General features: G+C 41.9%; 1 protein-coding gene across 2 annotated transcripts in view; it reads right to left on the bottom strand.

Annotated features, from left to right (window-relative positions):
- Nucleotides 1-7,526: 7,526 nt before the first annotated feature.
- Nucleotides 7,527-16,176, bottom strand: part of Ift80 (intraflagellar transport 80) — a 78,128-nt gene continuing 69,478 nt past the window's right edge. For both annotated transcript variants that reach the window (XM_041658995.1, XM_041658994.1), the window contains 2 exons: nt 13,907-14,030; nt 7,527-9,142 (listed from right to left, as the gene is read on the bottom strand). In XM_041658995.1, the coding sequence (XP_041514929.1) occupies nt 9,032-9,142; nt 13,907-14,030 (235 nt within the window). In that variant the 3' untranslated portion in view covers nt 7,527-9,031. The remainder of the gene's footprint in view (nt 9,143-13,906; nt 14,031-16,176) is intronic.

The raw sequence follows: 16,176 nt of genomic DNA, 5'->3' as shown, positions 1-16,176 counted from the left end.
CACTATAGAGATTAGGTTGACTTCATGCTTGTAATGCCCCTGCCTCAGCCTCCCCTGTGCTAGGATAGGCATGGGCCACCACACCTAGATACAGTCTAACTTTATGGTAGAAGTATGGAGCCTCTTGGTTTATGAATTCTGATTCACTGATTTCTTATAGAAGGAAATATATTTATTTGCTCACTGCAAATAGTTCTGCTACAACTCTGGTCAGCTTGAGGGAAAAAAATATCCTTTGGGCAAATGTTTTAACTACTTTGGAAGTAATTTGTCTAAATTCTGTCTTTTGATTGTTATACTCCCAAAATGAGATAAGCGTAGAGACATTTTTTTATACTCACAAGAAAAAGAATGCATTGCAAGTCATTTTCATTAAATTATATTGTTTTCCCATTGAAATTGCATGAAAGTTTTGTTTTGCTGTAGATTATTATAGTTCAAGCGAGTTTTCAGATAATCTGGAACGTGTGAGAATATCTGAAAACTCGAACTGCCTCAGACTACATTGGCGTGTTTATGAAAGAATCAGCCTTAAAAGTTACTGCACTTTAAAATCGTGTGTGAAGGTTATGGTGAGCATGTGGCCCACAGGGCTGCATGGCTAAGGCGACAATACACCAGCGGTTTGAGCCACACAGAGGGGACAGAGTGAAGAAGCAGGCAGAATAAAAACGGCTTTGACAGAGGCCGTTAAAGGTTAGGCACGTCGCACACATCTCGGAGTCCGAATGGTCATTTACCAGCAGCGTACAGATGCTACTGGAGCGGTGCAGGCCAGAGTGGAAGGTGCGGGAGAGTCTCCTCTAAAGGGCTGAGGTGTCAGCTTCTCTTTGGTGTTGAGTACACCGTGCTAAGCCCTGGCCAGCGATTTCCCACAATCTTCTCTACAGATCAACAAGGATTGTTCAGCAAAGCATACTAATCCTTCTATTTTCTTATTGCATAACATCTTTTCTTGCGGTATGTACACGATGCTTCTGTTTCGTTTCATTATTAATAAGGATTTTAAGGGAAATGGACCTAAGGAACAGTGTGGTCCTGGATAGGATTTATATAGCCTACGTACTTTGCTTTCAGAAAAGCTTGATGTGTCTTTTCGATGTTTGCTTTGTGTCGCAGTGGGGGTCTCACTGGTGGACTTGCACACGCCAGGCGATAGCCCCTGGGCCATAGCCCCTGTCTAAAGGCATGCACGGTCTGTATATACAAAGAGAAGTTTGAAAATCTTCTTCAGTAGACCCTTAAACAAGTTTTTTACTATAATAAATTGTGTCCTAAAATATATGTGCTTTAAAACTTATCATAACATAGGCTGGAGAGATTGCTCAGTCATAATGTGCCTTCCAGGCTAGTACAAGGACCTGAGTTCTGATCAGTACGTATGTAAAAAGCCAGGTGTGGTAGCCTGTGCTGTCACCCCAGTCTTGGGGTCAAAGGTAGACAGAGAGATGAATCCCTATAGCGCGCTAGCCGCCCAGCCTAGCTGAATTGATGAGCTTCCAGTTCAATGAGAGACCGTGACTGAAACAATCAAGGAGAAGAATCAGGGAGAGACAAGACTGTCAACGCTGGACCGCCACACATATGCGCACACACATGGACCCACATGCACGGGTGTAAATACCACACACGCACACACACGACATGCACATATGCAAAATCTTGAACAGGTATAGACTTAACACACATGTTCTATTCCATAAACTATACTATTATTACTTTGGAACCATTGGTCTGAAGCAGAGACCAGTGACAGGCATTTTCATTCTTCTTCACTTGTTATGCTTATAAAATGCACAAAATATTGATATATATCTACAAAAATTCTATCAAAATGATAAAAGTTTTAGTGTTGAAGCAACTGAGAAGCTTCTGTGATAAATGTGGAGTGGTGGGGTGTTTGGTTGGTTTTTACTTTTATTGCATATTTTGAGACAGCATCTTGTTCTTTGCCTCTGACTGACCTGAATTCTCTATGCAGACCAAGCTTCCTTCTGCCTCTGCCTCCCAAGTGCTAAAGTTCTAAGAACGTGCCGCCACACCTGACTTGAGTATCTTTTTTTAATGTGAGACAGAACCGCCTATAAACACAGTGCTGGAAACGACAGGGAACATGGCTTTCTGGCACAACACAAAATATATCTGGTCCTGGTGAACATCCTGCGTGACAGGCATGACTCTGGTGGTATGATAAGGGCCACTCGAGACACCTCTGGACAGCTTCAAGATGGGGCTGGCCACCTGAAGTACCCTTCCGTGATCAGCGGGCTAGATCTTTCAGTCACCTGGACTCTGGGGACAAGATAGGTTTGGAGATGGCTGCATTCATTTATTTGGTCAATGGGTTATTTAGTCATGCCTGTGCAATGAACCCTGATGAAATAACGGAAGCAGACTGAGGACTTGGGGTGTCCTGGAAAGACGACAGCAGACTCCACAAGGAGAGACACGGCAGCTCTGAAAGGGTGGGGTGGGGTCTCACCCTGATCCTCACCCCCACCCACATCTACCCCACCGTGAACTGAGCAGATGCACCTCTCTCTTTTGGTTATTCTCAAACCGCATCTTGCATACTAAAACTCAAAGTATGGCTAGTGTTTTGGTGGGCTCCATGAAATCACTCTCGCTCTCTTTAACTTGTGGGATCTGACACTAATTTGCTGAAGGTTCCTATCAAAATTGAATTGTAGGACAGCAGCTGGTGCCAGAAAACTGTGGTTAGAACACATTTATGCCGTGAAAAGACTTGCTTAAGTGGTTCTGATTCATAATGATACCAATGGTAAAGAGAAAGGCTGAATTTGGATAGCAGGAGGAGCTTTTGTTTCTGGATGGTTACCATGTCAGTCCACTTTCTGTTGCTAATCACAGCCCAACCTGGTTACTCAGCTCCCAGTCTTGGAAGTTCCGGGGCTCACAGCTGGCACTGAACCAGCTGGGTGAACCCCAGGGCATATAGGACATCACACAGCACGTGATGATAGGGAGTGTGCATGCATGTGTTTGTCCTCCAGTCTTTGTCCCATCACCAAGATGCCATTTGGTGACTTTGTCTAACCCTACCTCCCAGCCCCCCTTAGTCAATACCAGTTAGGTAGTTTTCGCCCTCTAAATACCTAGCAATGGAGGTTAATTTTCAATGCATGAAGCCTCTGGGGACCTTCAAACCATAGCACATAGTCACTGTCTATACCGGACAGTAGGGATTAAATTTCTACATATGAAACCATAGAAGGAAACTAGTCATCCATGATACGTAACTGGGTTACAACCACTGATAAAGGTAAAATGTAATTTTATCAATGGAACTGAAAACTGGTGGCAGACTCAGCATTAGAGAAGGCGGCTTGTTTGGATATGTAAGGAGGTGCAAAAGACGAAACACCTACGTGTGCATGATCACTTCCTGTTGCTATATATAATAGTGAAAACAAGAGTAAAGAGAACACTAAGAAACACCTTGACCCTAAACCAAGGTCAGACTTTGAGAAGTCTAAGACATGGTTGCTTACCATATCAAGAGAACGTGTCCTGGCACAGCAAAGGGTTAGTAAGGCCTCTCTTCACAGAGAAGATTTTCCACAAACAGTGCAAAACCAAGAAGTGGGTGTTAAATGAAGACACTATCTCATTTTGTGGGTACTTGGTATCAGCTCCCTGGGGAACTGCCATAGCTTTGCTTTGGCTTTAGTTTATTGAGACAAACTCATGATGTAGTGAAGCTGTTCTGGACCTTGCTGTGTGGCCCATGCTAGCCTTGAAATCTCCCTGCTTCCACAGGTCCAGCTAAGAATGCTTATGTTAAATGGACTGTGAAGGTTTCTATGGCTTTGGTTTCAAAATCAGTTATATTAATAGCTGTCTTAGGGTCTCTATGGCTGTGGAGAAACACCATGACCATAGTAACTCTTATAAAGGGGCCATTTTCTTTCAAACCACCATAGACTGTGACCAAAAAAAAAAAAAAAAAAAAAAAAAAACAACAACTTTTATGCCACAAAGCTGCTTTTAGTCAGGGGTTTATGATCACAGCAACAGAAATGAAAATAGAACACTGTCACACACAGTGGTCAGGACCGGGGCTGCAGCTGCTTGTATGGAAGAGGAGCTGCTCCCTAAAAAATCAGCCTTTAAACCTTTGTATCCAAATCCCTTTACATCTGACAGGTGTGTGTGTGTATGTGTGTGTGTGCATGTTTGTCTTAATATGTTCTTTGTTGCTATAACAAAATACTGCAGAACGGGTGAATTACTAAGAAATGTCTTTCTCATGACTTTGGAGATTGAGGGGTCTCCTATCAAGGTGCTGGGATCTGGTGAGGTCCTTCTCTTTGCATTCTAACTGGATGGAAGGCTGCCACGTGAGAAAACAGGCAGCATGGGTGAGTGCAGTGGTATTTCATTTATATTTTAATAAATAAAGCTTGCTTGAGGATCAGCAAAGTAAAACAGCCACACTGGCCGGCCTTACAGACCAGGCAGCAATGACATTACCTTTAATCCCAGTAGCTACACTAATTTGCCATAGAAACCAGGCAATGGTGATTAATCCCAGAACTAGAGAGGATTGTAAAATGGGAGAGACAGCTCTCAGTCTCAGTATGAGGTTTCCCGGACTTTTGGACTGAGGCTGAGGTAAGAACCAGCGACTGGCCGGGCGGTGGTGGCGCACGCCTTTAATCCCAGCACTCGGGAGGCAGAGGCAGGTGGATCTCTGTGAGTTCGAGACCAGCCTGGTCTACAAGAGCTAGTTCTAGAACAGGCTCCAAAACCACAGAGAAACCCTGTCTCAAAAAACCAAAAAAAAGGGGCTGGAGAGATGGCTCAGTGGTTAAGAGGAATGTGTGCTCTTCCAAAGGTCCTGAGTTCAATTCCCGGCAACCATATGGTGGCTCACAACCATCTGTAATTAGGTCTGGTGCCCTCTTCTGGCCTGCAGACATACACACAGACAGAATATTGTATACATAATAAATAAATAAATGTTTAAAAAAAAAAAAGAACCAGTGACTAGCTGCTTTGCTTTTCTGATCTTCAGACTAACCCCGATATCTGTCTCTGAGTTTATATCAATCGTGCTCCAGGTGAGAACAAGGGAACACAAGTCTGTGCTGTGGGAGAAGACCTTTCTAACAATTCCACTCTCCTGTTAAAGTAGATTTGTGTATTTGTGAGGGTGGGGTCCTCCTGACCTAAACACTTCTTAGAGGTCCTACCTCCTACTACTTTTACTGTGGCAATTAAATTTCAACATGAGATTTGAAGAGGGTATTCTATAGGTTAACAAGTACTGTGCTGTTTGTGGATAGAAATGGCTCAATAACTCCACACATGAGATTACTCAAGGAATCTTACACCGTATGGAGTGGACTGAGGGAGCAGCACTTGCCCGGCCAGCATCGTTGCTTATAATCTAGATCAGCAACAGTGGTCAATGTCCTTCCCAAAGGTGGGAAATGGATGATACAGAGAAGCAGGACTGAATCCGTGCTTATAGAGAATGCCAAGAAAAGGAGCTTAGTGGACATGGCATGTCTCGTTTTAGCTATACCTGATGGCCGAAGGGGTGAGGGCATGTGCTGCTGAGACCTCTCCTGACTTTGGAAGTTGACAAGATCGAATGTGGCTTGCAAGCCCGAGGGAATTTATCTGAGAGGCATGTTGGTCGTTAAGATGATGATGAAGGTGCATACTAACAGAGATTAGCTGGGTCTCCGGTAATACACCAGTATCTTCTTTAGTTACATATATCAGTACAAGTAATTGGTGATTCACACCGGCCTGGATGGTTAAGAGTGCAGTATCAGGGCTGTCAGCTGCACTGGGAAATTACAAACCTTGCTTCTGCTATGCTCAGCAGGGTATGAATTTTATTTTTTACTATAAAAGATACAATGTCAAAGACCAGGGAGTTGTCTATAAAGAATCTACCTGAGGGGGTAACTGGCACAGAACTTCCAAAGTCCCAGAACTGTCCTGTACAAAAGGGTATCTGTTATGATAAATGGGGTGACTTTGGGGAAAGGAACCTAGATGGGGTATGGTTGCCAGAACTTTCAACCACAGGGAAGAAGTAGGTGGAGGCCTAGAGATGAAGTTCAGCTGCATGGCTGTCCAGGCAAGTTTATGTCAAGTTGACACAAGCCAGCTGTTTGGAAAGAGGAATTCTCAACTGAGAAAATGCCTCCATAATACTGGCCTGTTGGCAAGCCTGTAGTGCATTTTCTTAACCAGTGATTGGTATGGAAGAGCCCAGCTCATTGTGGGTGGTGCCACTCATGGGGAGGAATTAGTTCTGGGGTGCTATAAAAAAGCAGGCTGAGCAAGCCAGGAGGAGCAAGCCAGTAAGCAGCATCAGTAAGCTGATGGTCTCCGCATCAGCTCCTGTCTCCAAATTCCTGCCATGTTTGAGTTCCTGATAAGACTTCCTTCAGTGATGAACTGTGACGTGAAATGAAAATTGAAATAACCTTTTTCTTCCCCAAGTTGCTTTTGGCCATGGTGTTTTATCACAGGAATAGAAACTATAAGACAGAAGTCAATGTTTTAATGATTTAGGTGTGTATAGTCAAACTCTGACTTTAAAAACGAAACAGAAAACCCCAATGATGTTGGTTGGTTATTCCTCTTTTGGCTCTTTGTTCTTTTGTGGGGCTTGCCACCCAGCTCCCAAAGAAAGCACACACAGAGGTTTATTATTACTTACGACTGCCTGGCCTTAGCTTGGCTTGTTTCTAACCAGTTCTTAACTTAAAGTATCTCATCCACCTTTTGACTGTGAACCTTTTCCTTTCCTTACTTCTGTGTACCTCACTTCCATTCTTACTCTGTGGCTGGGTATGGCTGGCTATGGCTGGCTATGGCTGGCCCGCAGCATTTTCCTCTCCTTGTTCTTGTTCTTCCTTCCTTTTTCTTCTATTTATTTTCTCTGTCAGCCAGTCCTGTCTATCCTTTCTCCTGCTTTGCTATTGGCTGTTCAGCTCTTTATTAGACCAATCAGGTGTTTTAGACAGGCACAGTAACACAACTTCACAGAGTTAAACAAATACAACACATCTTTGCATCATTAAACAAACGTTTCGCAGCATAAACAAATGTAACACATCTTAAAATAATATTCTACAACACTCCAAGATATCAAGACTTGGGGAAGAAGCTTCCTGTGGAACACGTTCATGAGTGGGGAAGATGGTCACATCCTGAACTCCACAAGGTCAGGATGTGGACGTTCCTTTGTGACCGTCCTCTTCCCAGTCCTTCCCTATGTGCCTCTTCAACATACCTGTTTACATTTCCATTTATCCTTCTAAATGAAAGACTTCCGGTGAGTTCCATAAACAACTCTATTAAATGTATAGCCACATCAGACACAAGTGCAGGTACCCAGGGACTCCAGAAACTCAAGGCAATCCAGCTGTGGTTCATGGCCTTTGTGGTGATTGTTGCTAAGTCTAGGTAGTCCAGTGTCAAAATGAATTAATTGTAAAATATCAAAGAATATAGACCTACTTCGTTATTTTTCACGTTTTATTGTGGTAAAATATACTAAACATAAAATTTAACCTTTTAACCATTTTTTTCTTTTTAAACATTACATTGAAACTTAATCATGTAGAAAACATATACAACATATAAGTAAATTCCTACGATTACATGAACTGAACACACACTCTTGTATCTAAATTCTGAACCAAGAATTGAACAGTCCAGCATTTCATAAAAGAACAGGAACATACTGGGAAGGAGCATTTCTATGAAAGACACCTACATGAGACATTACAATGGAGGGAAGAGGCAGTGTTTCCCAGGGAGTGTGCTCGCGCTCTGTAATGAGACATTACAATGGAGGGAAGAGGCAGTGTTTCCCAGGGAGTGTGCTCGCGCTCTGTAATGCACCAGTTCCAAGTTCAGGGACACTCGGAGGGACGCTCGTGCCACAGCTAAAAGGCTTTGGTGGACAGCAATTTGGGATGTGCTAGATTAAGGCCAGCCAATCAGGCTTACCCACTGAAGCTGGCGTTGAAAATTTAAACTCTAGGTCTGAGAGGAATGAAGAAAAGGGAATTTGCCCACTTCTTTTTCAGTATGGTAAAAAATAAATCAATAAAATTTATTATTTTAAAGAGGAGAAGTGAGGTTCATTAATGTCTACAATGTTATGCATTCATCATCACTATCCATTTCTAGAACTTACCCCAAACAGAAACTCCACACATTACACAACTAAACCCCAGCCCCTCCCCAGTCCCAGTCCCGTTCTCTTTTCTGCCTGGAAGAACCTGCTTCCTGTAGGCGCCCCGAGGAAGTCAGTCTCCCAGCACTGACTCTGTGGTCGGTTCACGTCACGGAGAATACGTCCCCAAGGAACTGCATGTGTCACAGTGCAATCTTGTCGTGAGAGAATAACCCACTGCATGACAATACCACACTGCTTCATGCAATTGCCAGCGACGGACATCCGAGTTTTCCCACTTTTCTTTCAACTTTGACTGTGGTGCACAAGTGTCTGCACTGCACCATTTCCTCACACCATCCTCATGTATTTTTGTTTTATAACATATGTGAGATACTTTACAGTTTATAGATCAAATAGAAATAACAATAACATACATTGCAAAAAAAACTCAAGGTTTTATTATAAGCATTAATAACTATTCATACTAAAGAACCAGGAATAAAGAAATAAAAAACTGGAATGTAATCAACATTACATGGGCATGGATAAGCATATAGGAATACTTTGTTAATTATTAGACTAGAAAAATATAAATGATGGAATTATATCAATATTTTGTACTTAATCTTCCTGAATGTACTTTCAGTACTAAATACACAGACAGTGCATATAATTATTTAAAGATAATGCCTTTTTTGGATAGTGCTGGAATCAAACCCAGGGCCTCATGCATGCTAGGCAAGTACTCTACCATTCAGAGACAACACTAGCCTTAAAATTATGCCTTTTTTAAAAAGCAAACAAAACATGCACATCTTTGGTTACTCTGAACTAGTTTAGAGGTCAGCGTGGCATTTAGTGCTTTAAGCCCACATTCTTGACAGACTGGCTGCTGGACGATCGGTCACGTTCCTTAGTAATTTCCATCTCAATTTTCGCTTTGATTTTCTCCCAGTCTATTTGGAGCTACAACAGAAGGGAAAGGAGAGTCGTGCTTACATCTTATGTTTCATTTAATCCAAAGTAACCCAGAGTAAACAAAACAGAATATATGGCTTCCGAAACAGAGAGAGAGAAGGTATAACGAGAAGTTAATGGGAAGCAATGCTGAAAATCCATGAGCTCCTTTAGGATCAGGAGAGTGTGTCCAGAGCACAGGCAAGACCCCCATTCTGTGCAGCTCTTTACAAAGCCCATGGAAACAGTTCACAGAACCGCAGCATTCTGCAGCAGAGCTTAGGAACAACGTAAAGAAGCCACTCTGCTCTGCTCCCAACAAAAGCAAACTGGGCAGGACAGCACCTAGGGTGTGATTGCATCAGCTCTGCTCTGGATATCTCAGAAGCTGAGTTTCCCAGTAGAAGCTCAGCTGCAAGGAAAGACAAGGGAGGGTTGTCCCACAAATGACTCCACTGCAACAGTGACAGGAGGGGCAGTTGCCATCAGAGGAGCAGAGGAGGCCTGCAGACACCTGAGAGCCAGAAAAGACTTCCATCTGTTTGCTTTTCCTTTATCTATGACGAGGGCAAGCCTACCTAGCCCAGACCTATCCTTTCCAAAGCTCCTAAGACTTGATGTTAGGGAAGGACTCCTCTGCCCAAGTTCTACAAGCAAGTTCTTTGGGAATATTTATTTCTTTAGGAATATTTATTCGTGTAGGAATCTACTGTTAAACAAGTCTGGAAATCACTTATTTAGGAATAGGTGTCCTCTGAGGCAAAACATGGGAAAAATTGGGTCCTAGACTAAGCTTAAACTATGAAATAGAGCCAGAGCTCTAAGACTTGGTCAGAAATGAAGAGGCTTTTTACCTCCACATAGGGATAAACAGCATGAAATTAGACCAAAGCAGTTGCTGCTGCCCAAGAAGATTCAGCTGAAGAAACTGGAGATTAGCTTGACCTTAACAGAACCACATACCTATTTTATGCTAGTAGTTGATTGGCCCATTTGGTTCTTTCGTGTTCCAATATGCTATGTCTAAATTTCCAATATGTAATTTGTTGATATTTTGATGACCTTAAAAATAATTGTCCATATTTATCTATAATATATCAGATGGACTGATTAATAATTAATGGAATTTCTTTTAGCCTAGAAGATAACCGTCTGTGCTAAGAATCCAATGGCAGCCTGATGAAAAGCAGAGCAGATATTAGATTATTGGAAGGCTGACTTCCAATCAGGCCACAACTTGGTATTTTTAAATGGCAATGCACACATTTCCTGAAGACGAACTTAGGTGACTGCCTTTGCCTTCTTCCTGCCTTAATCTGACTTGTGTTTGCTCTCTAGTCGGTCACAGTACAACTACTCCATGGCCCTGCTGCAGCAGTCCGTCTGTTACTGACCGGCGACGTTATTAGCTGCTGTGGAAATGTACACGCACCAAGGGAGGGTCTCCTGCAGAAGCTGACTGACTCATCTCACTTGGCATTTATCCAGCTTTAGGTCTGTGTTCTATGGATAATTTTGCCCTAAATAAGAATATTTTTACAGTATGTTTAAGGCAGAGGTGCTTGTTTTCGGACAGTTTCAAGTGACTTCTACATCAAAAGCCATACTTTCTACTCTAGGGAGTGTAAAATTGTTTGGACCCTCTTATTTTGATCCCTAGTCAATTGTCAGTCACATAAAAGCATTTGAAACTCCATAGCTAACAGCTCTGTCCAGTTCCCAGCTAGCCTACTCTTAGTAGAGATTGGCTGCCTACCTTAACAGAGAATAAAATGGCAATCAGGCATGAATTCACGTGTCTTCATCCTCATAAACTAACCTATACTTACCCTCACCCCATCTGCGTTCCTTCTGCCCCAGGCTAACCTCGTCCCATGGGTCTCTGAGCCCGTTTCTCTTGACTCCTCTAGGACACTGCCTTCGGTAATCACAGACTCAAGTCCTCTTTGGCTTCCTGCCTTTCTTAATTCTGTCTCTGAGCGCTTCCAGCTCATTCTCACTCAGGACTCCTGTTCTCTCTCCAGAGCACTGCAATACGACTGCCCACCAGCCACCCTTCAGAAAACGTTTCTGTGGAGCCAGGGATCAGGCCCAACACCTCACACATGCTAGGCAAGGGCTCTATTACTGAACCATATCCTTGGTGGGCCTAGAAACTTCACTAAAACACTATCTGCTGTCTTCAGTTCTTATCCTGTATGTCCTCTCTGTTCAATAAATATTTAACAGTTTTTATATTAAGCCTTGTCCTAAGTACAGGGTTCAATAAAGAATTAAAATTTGTTTTGTTTTGTTTTGTTTTTTTAAAAAAACTACCTGCATAGAGTGATAAAAAAGAAAGATCATGGTGAAAGAGACAGAATATAAACAATATTTTTTAAATGTGTATGTCACACATGGTAAGGGTTTTTTGAATGCACGGGAGACTGTAGTGTGAGGCGCAAAGCAGGAAGGTACATGGCCATCTAATGGCTTGATGAATTTCTTGATGTTTTCAAATGTAGAAGTCAGAGAAGCTGATGGCCCTGAAAACTGACACTATGGTTTAGAGATGAATTAGTAACAGTGGACGGGAAGAAAGGGGCCTTATCATGGGAGCCTTCTTGGGACCTTGTTTACTACTGCCACTAACATCTCTCCTATCACAGTGCACCCTGCCTCTCTTCAGTTTCTGTTCCTTCCAAATGCCCCTCCCACAGCCACTTCAGAGAATGTCAGAACGTGCAAATTCTTCCCCGCTCTCCTATTCACAGTGGTACAGATTCAGGGAGCAATGGGCAGATAAACGAGAGAAACAAGCCAGTTTATCAGTGTGTGCAGTGACATGGCTCGGAACCGCAGTGAAAGGTAACTCAAAGCAGTGGCTTAAAACTCTGGTTAATATAGTGTCTCATAACAAGAGAGTGTAAGGAAATGACAAGACAAAGAATTGCAGTTTTTAGATCCAGAGACAGGAAGCCAAGGAGAGGCAACAAAATGGGAACAAACCAATGGGGCAAGGAATGGAAATTCCTCTTTCTGGTGCCATCTCTGAGCTGATTCTGTGTTGTCTCCAGAAGGCTGGAGAGGTGGCTCAGCAGCTAAGAGAGCTTTCTGCACTGGCAAGAATTAAGAGTTCAATTCCCAGCACCCACATCACGTGACTATAGTAACCCACAAATGCAGCTCCAGGGGTTCCAATGCCCTCTTCTGGGTTCCACAGGCACTTGTATACATACACATATGCTGACACACACACACATACCACCACCACCACCACCACCACCATCATCATAAAATAAATAATAATAAAATCTTTTTTAAAAAGAGTTGTCTTTAGTGCAGCAGAATAGCAGAATTTCGATCCTTTTATCCTGTGCTCTGGTGTAATGGGCAGAGAACAGAACTCTTCCTCATGCTGTTAATGACACATATCTATGCAGTTCTTCGTTCTGAAATAGTATATATGGCTACAATTTTGGTAAAACATAAATATGGATAATAGATTATGACTAGACTATAAACCCAAATGATACCAGGCAGTCAGCAAGTAGATGTTAGCCATGTAAGCTATTTTCCTAGGGTTAACTTTTATATCAATACTCAGAAAAAAAAAATTCTTTTTGAGACAGGGTTTCTCTGTGTAACAGCCCTGGCTGTCCTGTAACTAGCTCTTGTAGACCAGGCTGGCCTCGAACTCACAGAGATTCACCTGTCTCTGACTCCCAAGTGTTGGGATTAAAGGCATGTGCCACCACTGCCTACCAATACTCAGAAATTTTTAAATCACATTTTTTAAAAAAAAAATACTGTTTTGTTACTTTGTTGCTGTTCTTGTTAACTTTCAAAATGGCATCTGTGAGGAAGAAAAGCAGAAGACTAGAACACCAAAGGGAATCAAAGTAACCTGTCGCACAGTTTAAGGAGAGGAACAGGGAGAAACCCCTGCTGCTCTGGCTGAGCTATCACACACAACTAAGGTATTGTGCTTTAGCAACTGCTAAATTACATAATTTACATAAATTACATAGGCAAAAAAAGAAAAGAAAAGGAGGATGCTAAGTTTTTGCTATTTGAGCTGGAGATGGCTCAGTGGCACCTGATGCTCTTGCAGAAGGTATAAGTTTGGTTCCTAGCACCCATGCAGGACCTCTCACAACTGCCTGGAACGCCAGCTCCAGGGAATCTGATGCCCTCTCCCTTCCTCTGCAGGCACTGCACTCATGAGCACAAACTCACACATAGACACATAACTTAAAATAAAAATATTTTATAAATAAATTAAGATTTCACTAAAGGAAGGGCTGTATATGTTTTCTCAAATGGGGGAAACAAATTTAAGAGCTAGCATTCTTCCTAGACATCTGTATTATTTATCTAAAAATATCAAATAACATACAACCTCAAGACAAGTTATCATAAAAAACTGATGTGAGTTGAAAATAAAGGCTAAAGCATCTAGAAAAAACCCCAAACCACTGGGACTAATGACTCATGCTTATAATCCCAGTCTTCAGGAAATTGAGGCAAGAGAGGTCCTCCAATTTAGATGTCATCTTGAGCTAGATTGTGAGCTTCAAGACTACAGCTTAGACTACAAGGTAAGACTCTGTTAACAAACAGTCAAGAGCCTAAAAAAAGAGACTAAATCATATAGTCACAAAATAAAATGACAATGTCACAAGAGAAAAATAATGCTTTTAGAAATTAGAGTATGAATCACACGGCTCTGTCATAGGATGAATGTTTTATATAAAGCATAGGTGCTATTATAAGACACAGTGCAATACTTACACCTTCTGCATACTGCAAATATCGTTTATTAGTTTCCTGTTTACCAAATGTCTCCAAAAACTTTTGACGATAAGCAAGAACTGTATCAACATGAGTTTTGTATTTCACAGCCAACTCCAGTGCCCTATAATGAGAAATTACAGATTATGAATATCACTGTCGAAACAACAGAGTTTTGAAATTAGAGGTAGGACAAACAACTGCTCTGCTTATCCCACAGTCTGGAAAGCCACCTTCTGCTTTAGCCATCTGTGTATCTTTTCAAAGTCAGGTGAGACGGCTACTCTTGTACAAATACAACGTATAATGCTCTGTGCATTGCTGCAGACTACTGTGTCAGCACTACTTATAGGTGTGCACCCTAGACCCTAACTAGCTTATACAGTCTCCATCTCCTTTGCTGAGTACTGCAGAGTACATGTATATAAAACAGTAATATTTTGGTAAATCATAAAAAGTAAATACCTGATATTTTTATGAATCTACAATAAGCTTATGGAAAAAAACGTGAGATTACTATATCAAAATTAAAATCATATAAAAGAGAAAATTAATATTAAAACCAGTACGACAAATGTTATTACTATTTGAATCTTGGAAAATGCCATGCTACGATGGCAAGGTGTCTTAGCAGGGATAGGAACTTGCCAGCACGCCCAATGCCCTGAGTTTAATTCATAGGACCCACATGATGGAAGAACAACCCCAGTTGTCTTCTGACTTTCACCTATGAACATGTCACAAAGCAATCAATCAATCAATTAATTTTTAAAAACTTAAATGTTAAGAAGTCATTGAAATTTTATAGTTTAACCAATATATCTAAGCAATTTTAAGGTAAGCCTTTATTTAAATTGTAGAAGAATTACTAAAAACAGTAACATCACGCCAAAGAGACATATTTATTCTGATGATAACCGGCAAGGAGGTGAGCAGATTGTCTCAGCACAGGATTCCATGTATGTTTGACTAGGGCCTCAGCCTCATCAAAGTCCTGGGCATGACTCAGGACGTAAGTCAAGAAAAGCCAAGTGCAGCACGCGTCTCTACACTGTTAACTCCTGTTTCCAGGCATGGGTAAATCACCGAAGTCAAAAGGGCACCAATTCTCCAGCTCTCATATGTTCTCCTACACCATGACATGATCAGAACAACTGTGATTGATCTGATACAACTATTATGGATCTGTTATTTTAGATAAAACAGGACATTACTATTTTATAACTTCTGACTCTTCAGTATTAGCCAAATCTTTAGAAAGAATTTGGGGGGCCAGAAAGATGTCTCAGCCATAAAAATCTGACAACCTGTGTTTCAACCAAAATAAAGATGAAGAGAGAGAACCAATTTCACAAACTGGTCCTCTAACCTCCATGTTTGCACTGTGGCATGTGTACTCTCCCACCTCTCTCTCTCCCTCCCTCTCTCTCTCTCTCTTTCTTTCTCTCTCCCATACACATTTACTCTAAACTCTTAAAAATTTCAAGTATTTTGGATAATACTGTGTGTTTTGACAATTGGTAGACGATTGAAGGAGCTATCAAAGACAATATAAAAATGTGAATGTAACTCAGTAATACCACAAACAGGCAAGCCAATATGATGAAACATGATTTCTTATAAAACAAATCAACACACGCTATATATTGCTGCGGTGGTTTGAATGAGAACGGCCCCATAGTTCACAGATCTGCGTTCTGGCTCACCAGGACTGGCACTATTCAAAGGATTGGGGGGTGGCCTTGTTGAAGTAGGTGTGGTCTTGTTGGAGGAAGTGTCACTGGGGATGGGTTTTGAGGTTTCAAGAGTCCAAGCCAGGCCCAGTGGCTCACTATTCCGGCTGCCTGTGGGTCTGGATGTAGAATTCTCAACTATTTCCCCTGCACCATGTCTGCCTGAGTGCCACCACATTCCCCACAATGATGAAATGGACTAACTGAAACTGAAAACAAGACCCATTTAGTGTTATCTTTTAAAGGCGCTGCTCTGGTCAGCATCTCTTCACAGCAATAGGAGATCGACTGTCATGGACTCCCAGAATTCTCCCGTTTTTGCAACTTTAAGTGTTTCAGAGAAAAATGAGCCAAGCAGATGGGGACTGAAGTGAAGAACAAAAGGCAACAATTAAGTAACAGAGGCTCTATGATGAGCAGTGATAATCAAAGTGCCTTGTTCCTTCTAGAGCTCTGTTTACCCAAGCCTCTGAGCCTGTGGGCTGTGTGTCCCTGGAGACTCTGGTGAGTCACACTACTGGTTCTGACAGTAGTGAT

The sequence above is a fragment of the Microtus oregoni genome, unplaced genomic scaffold (genome assembly GCF_018167655.1).
Source record: "Microtus oregoni isolate MIOR12 unplaced genomic scaffold, Mior012 000010F_ref0000083, whole genome shotgun sequence".
Taxonomy (NCBI): Eukaryota; Metazoa; Chordata; class Mammalia; order Rodentia; family Cricetidae; genus Microtus; species Microtus oregoni.
The sequence above is the reverse complement of the archived record's forward strand: the minus strand, read 5'-3'. Positions and strand labels throughout refer to the sequence as shown.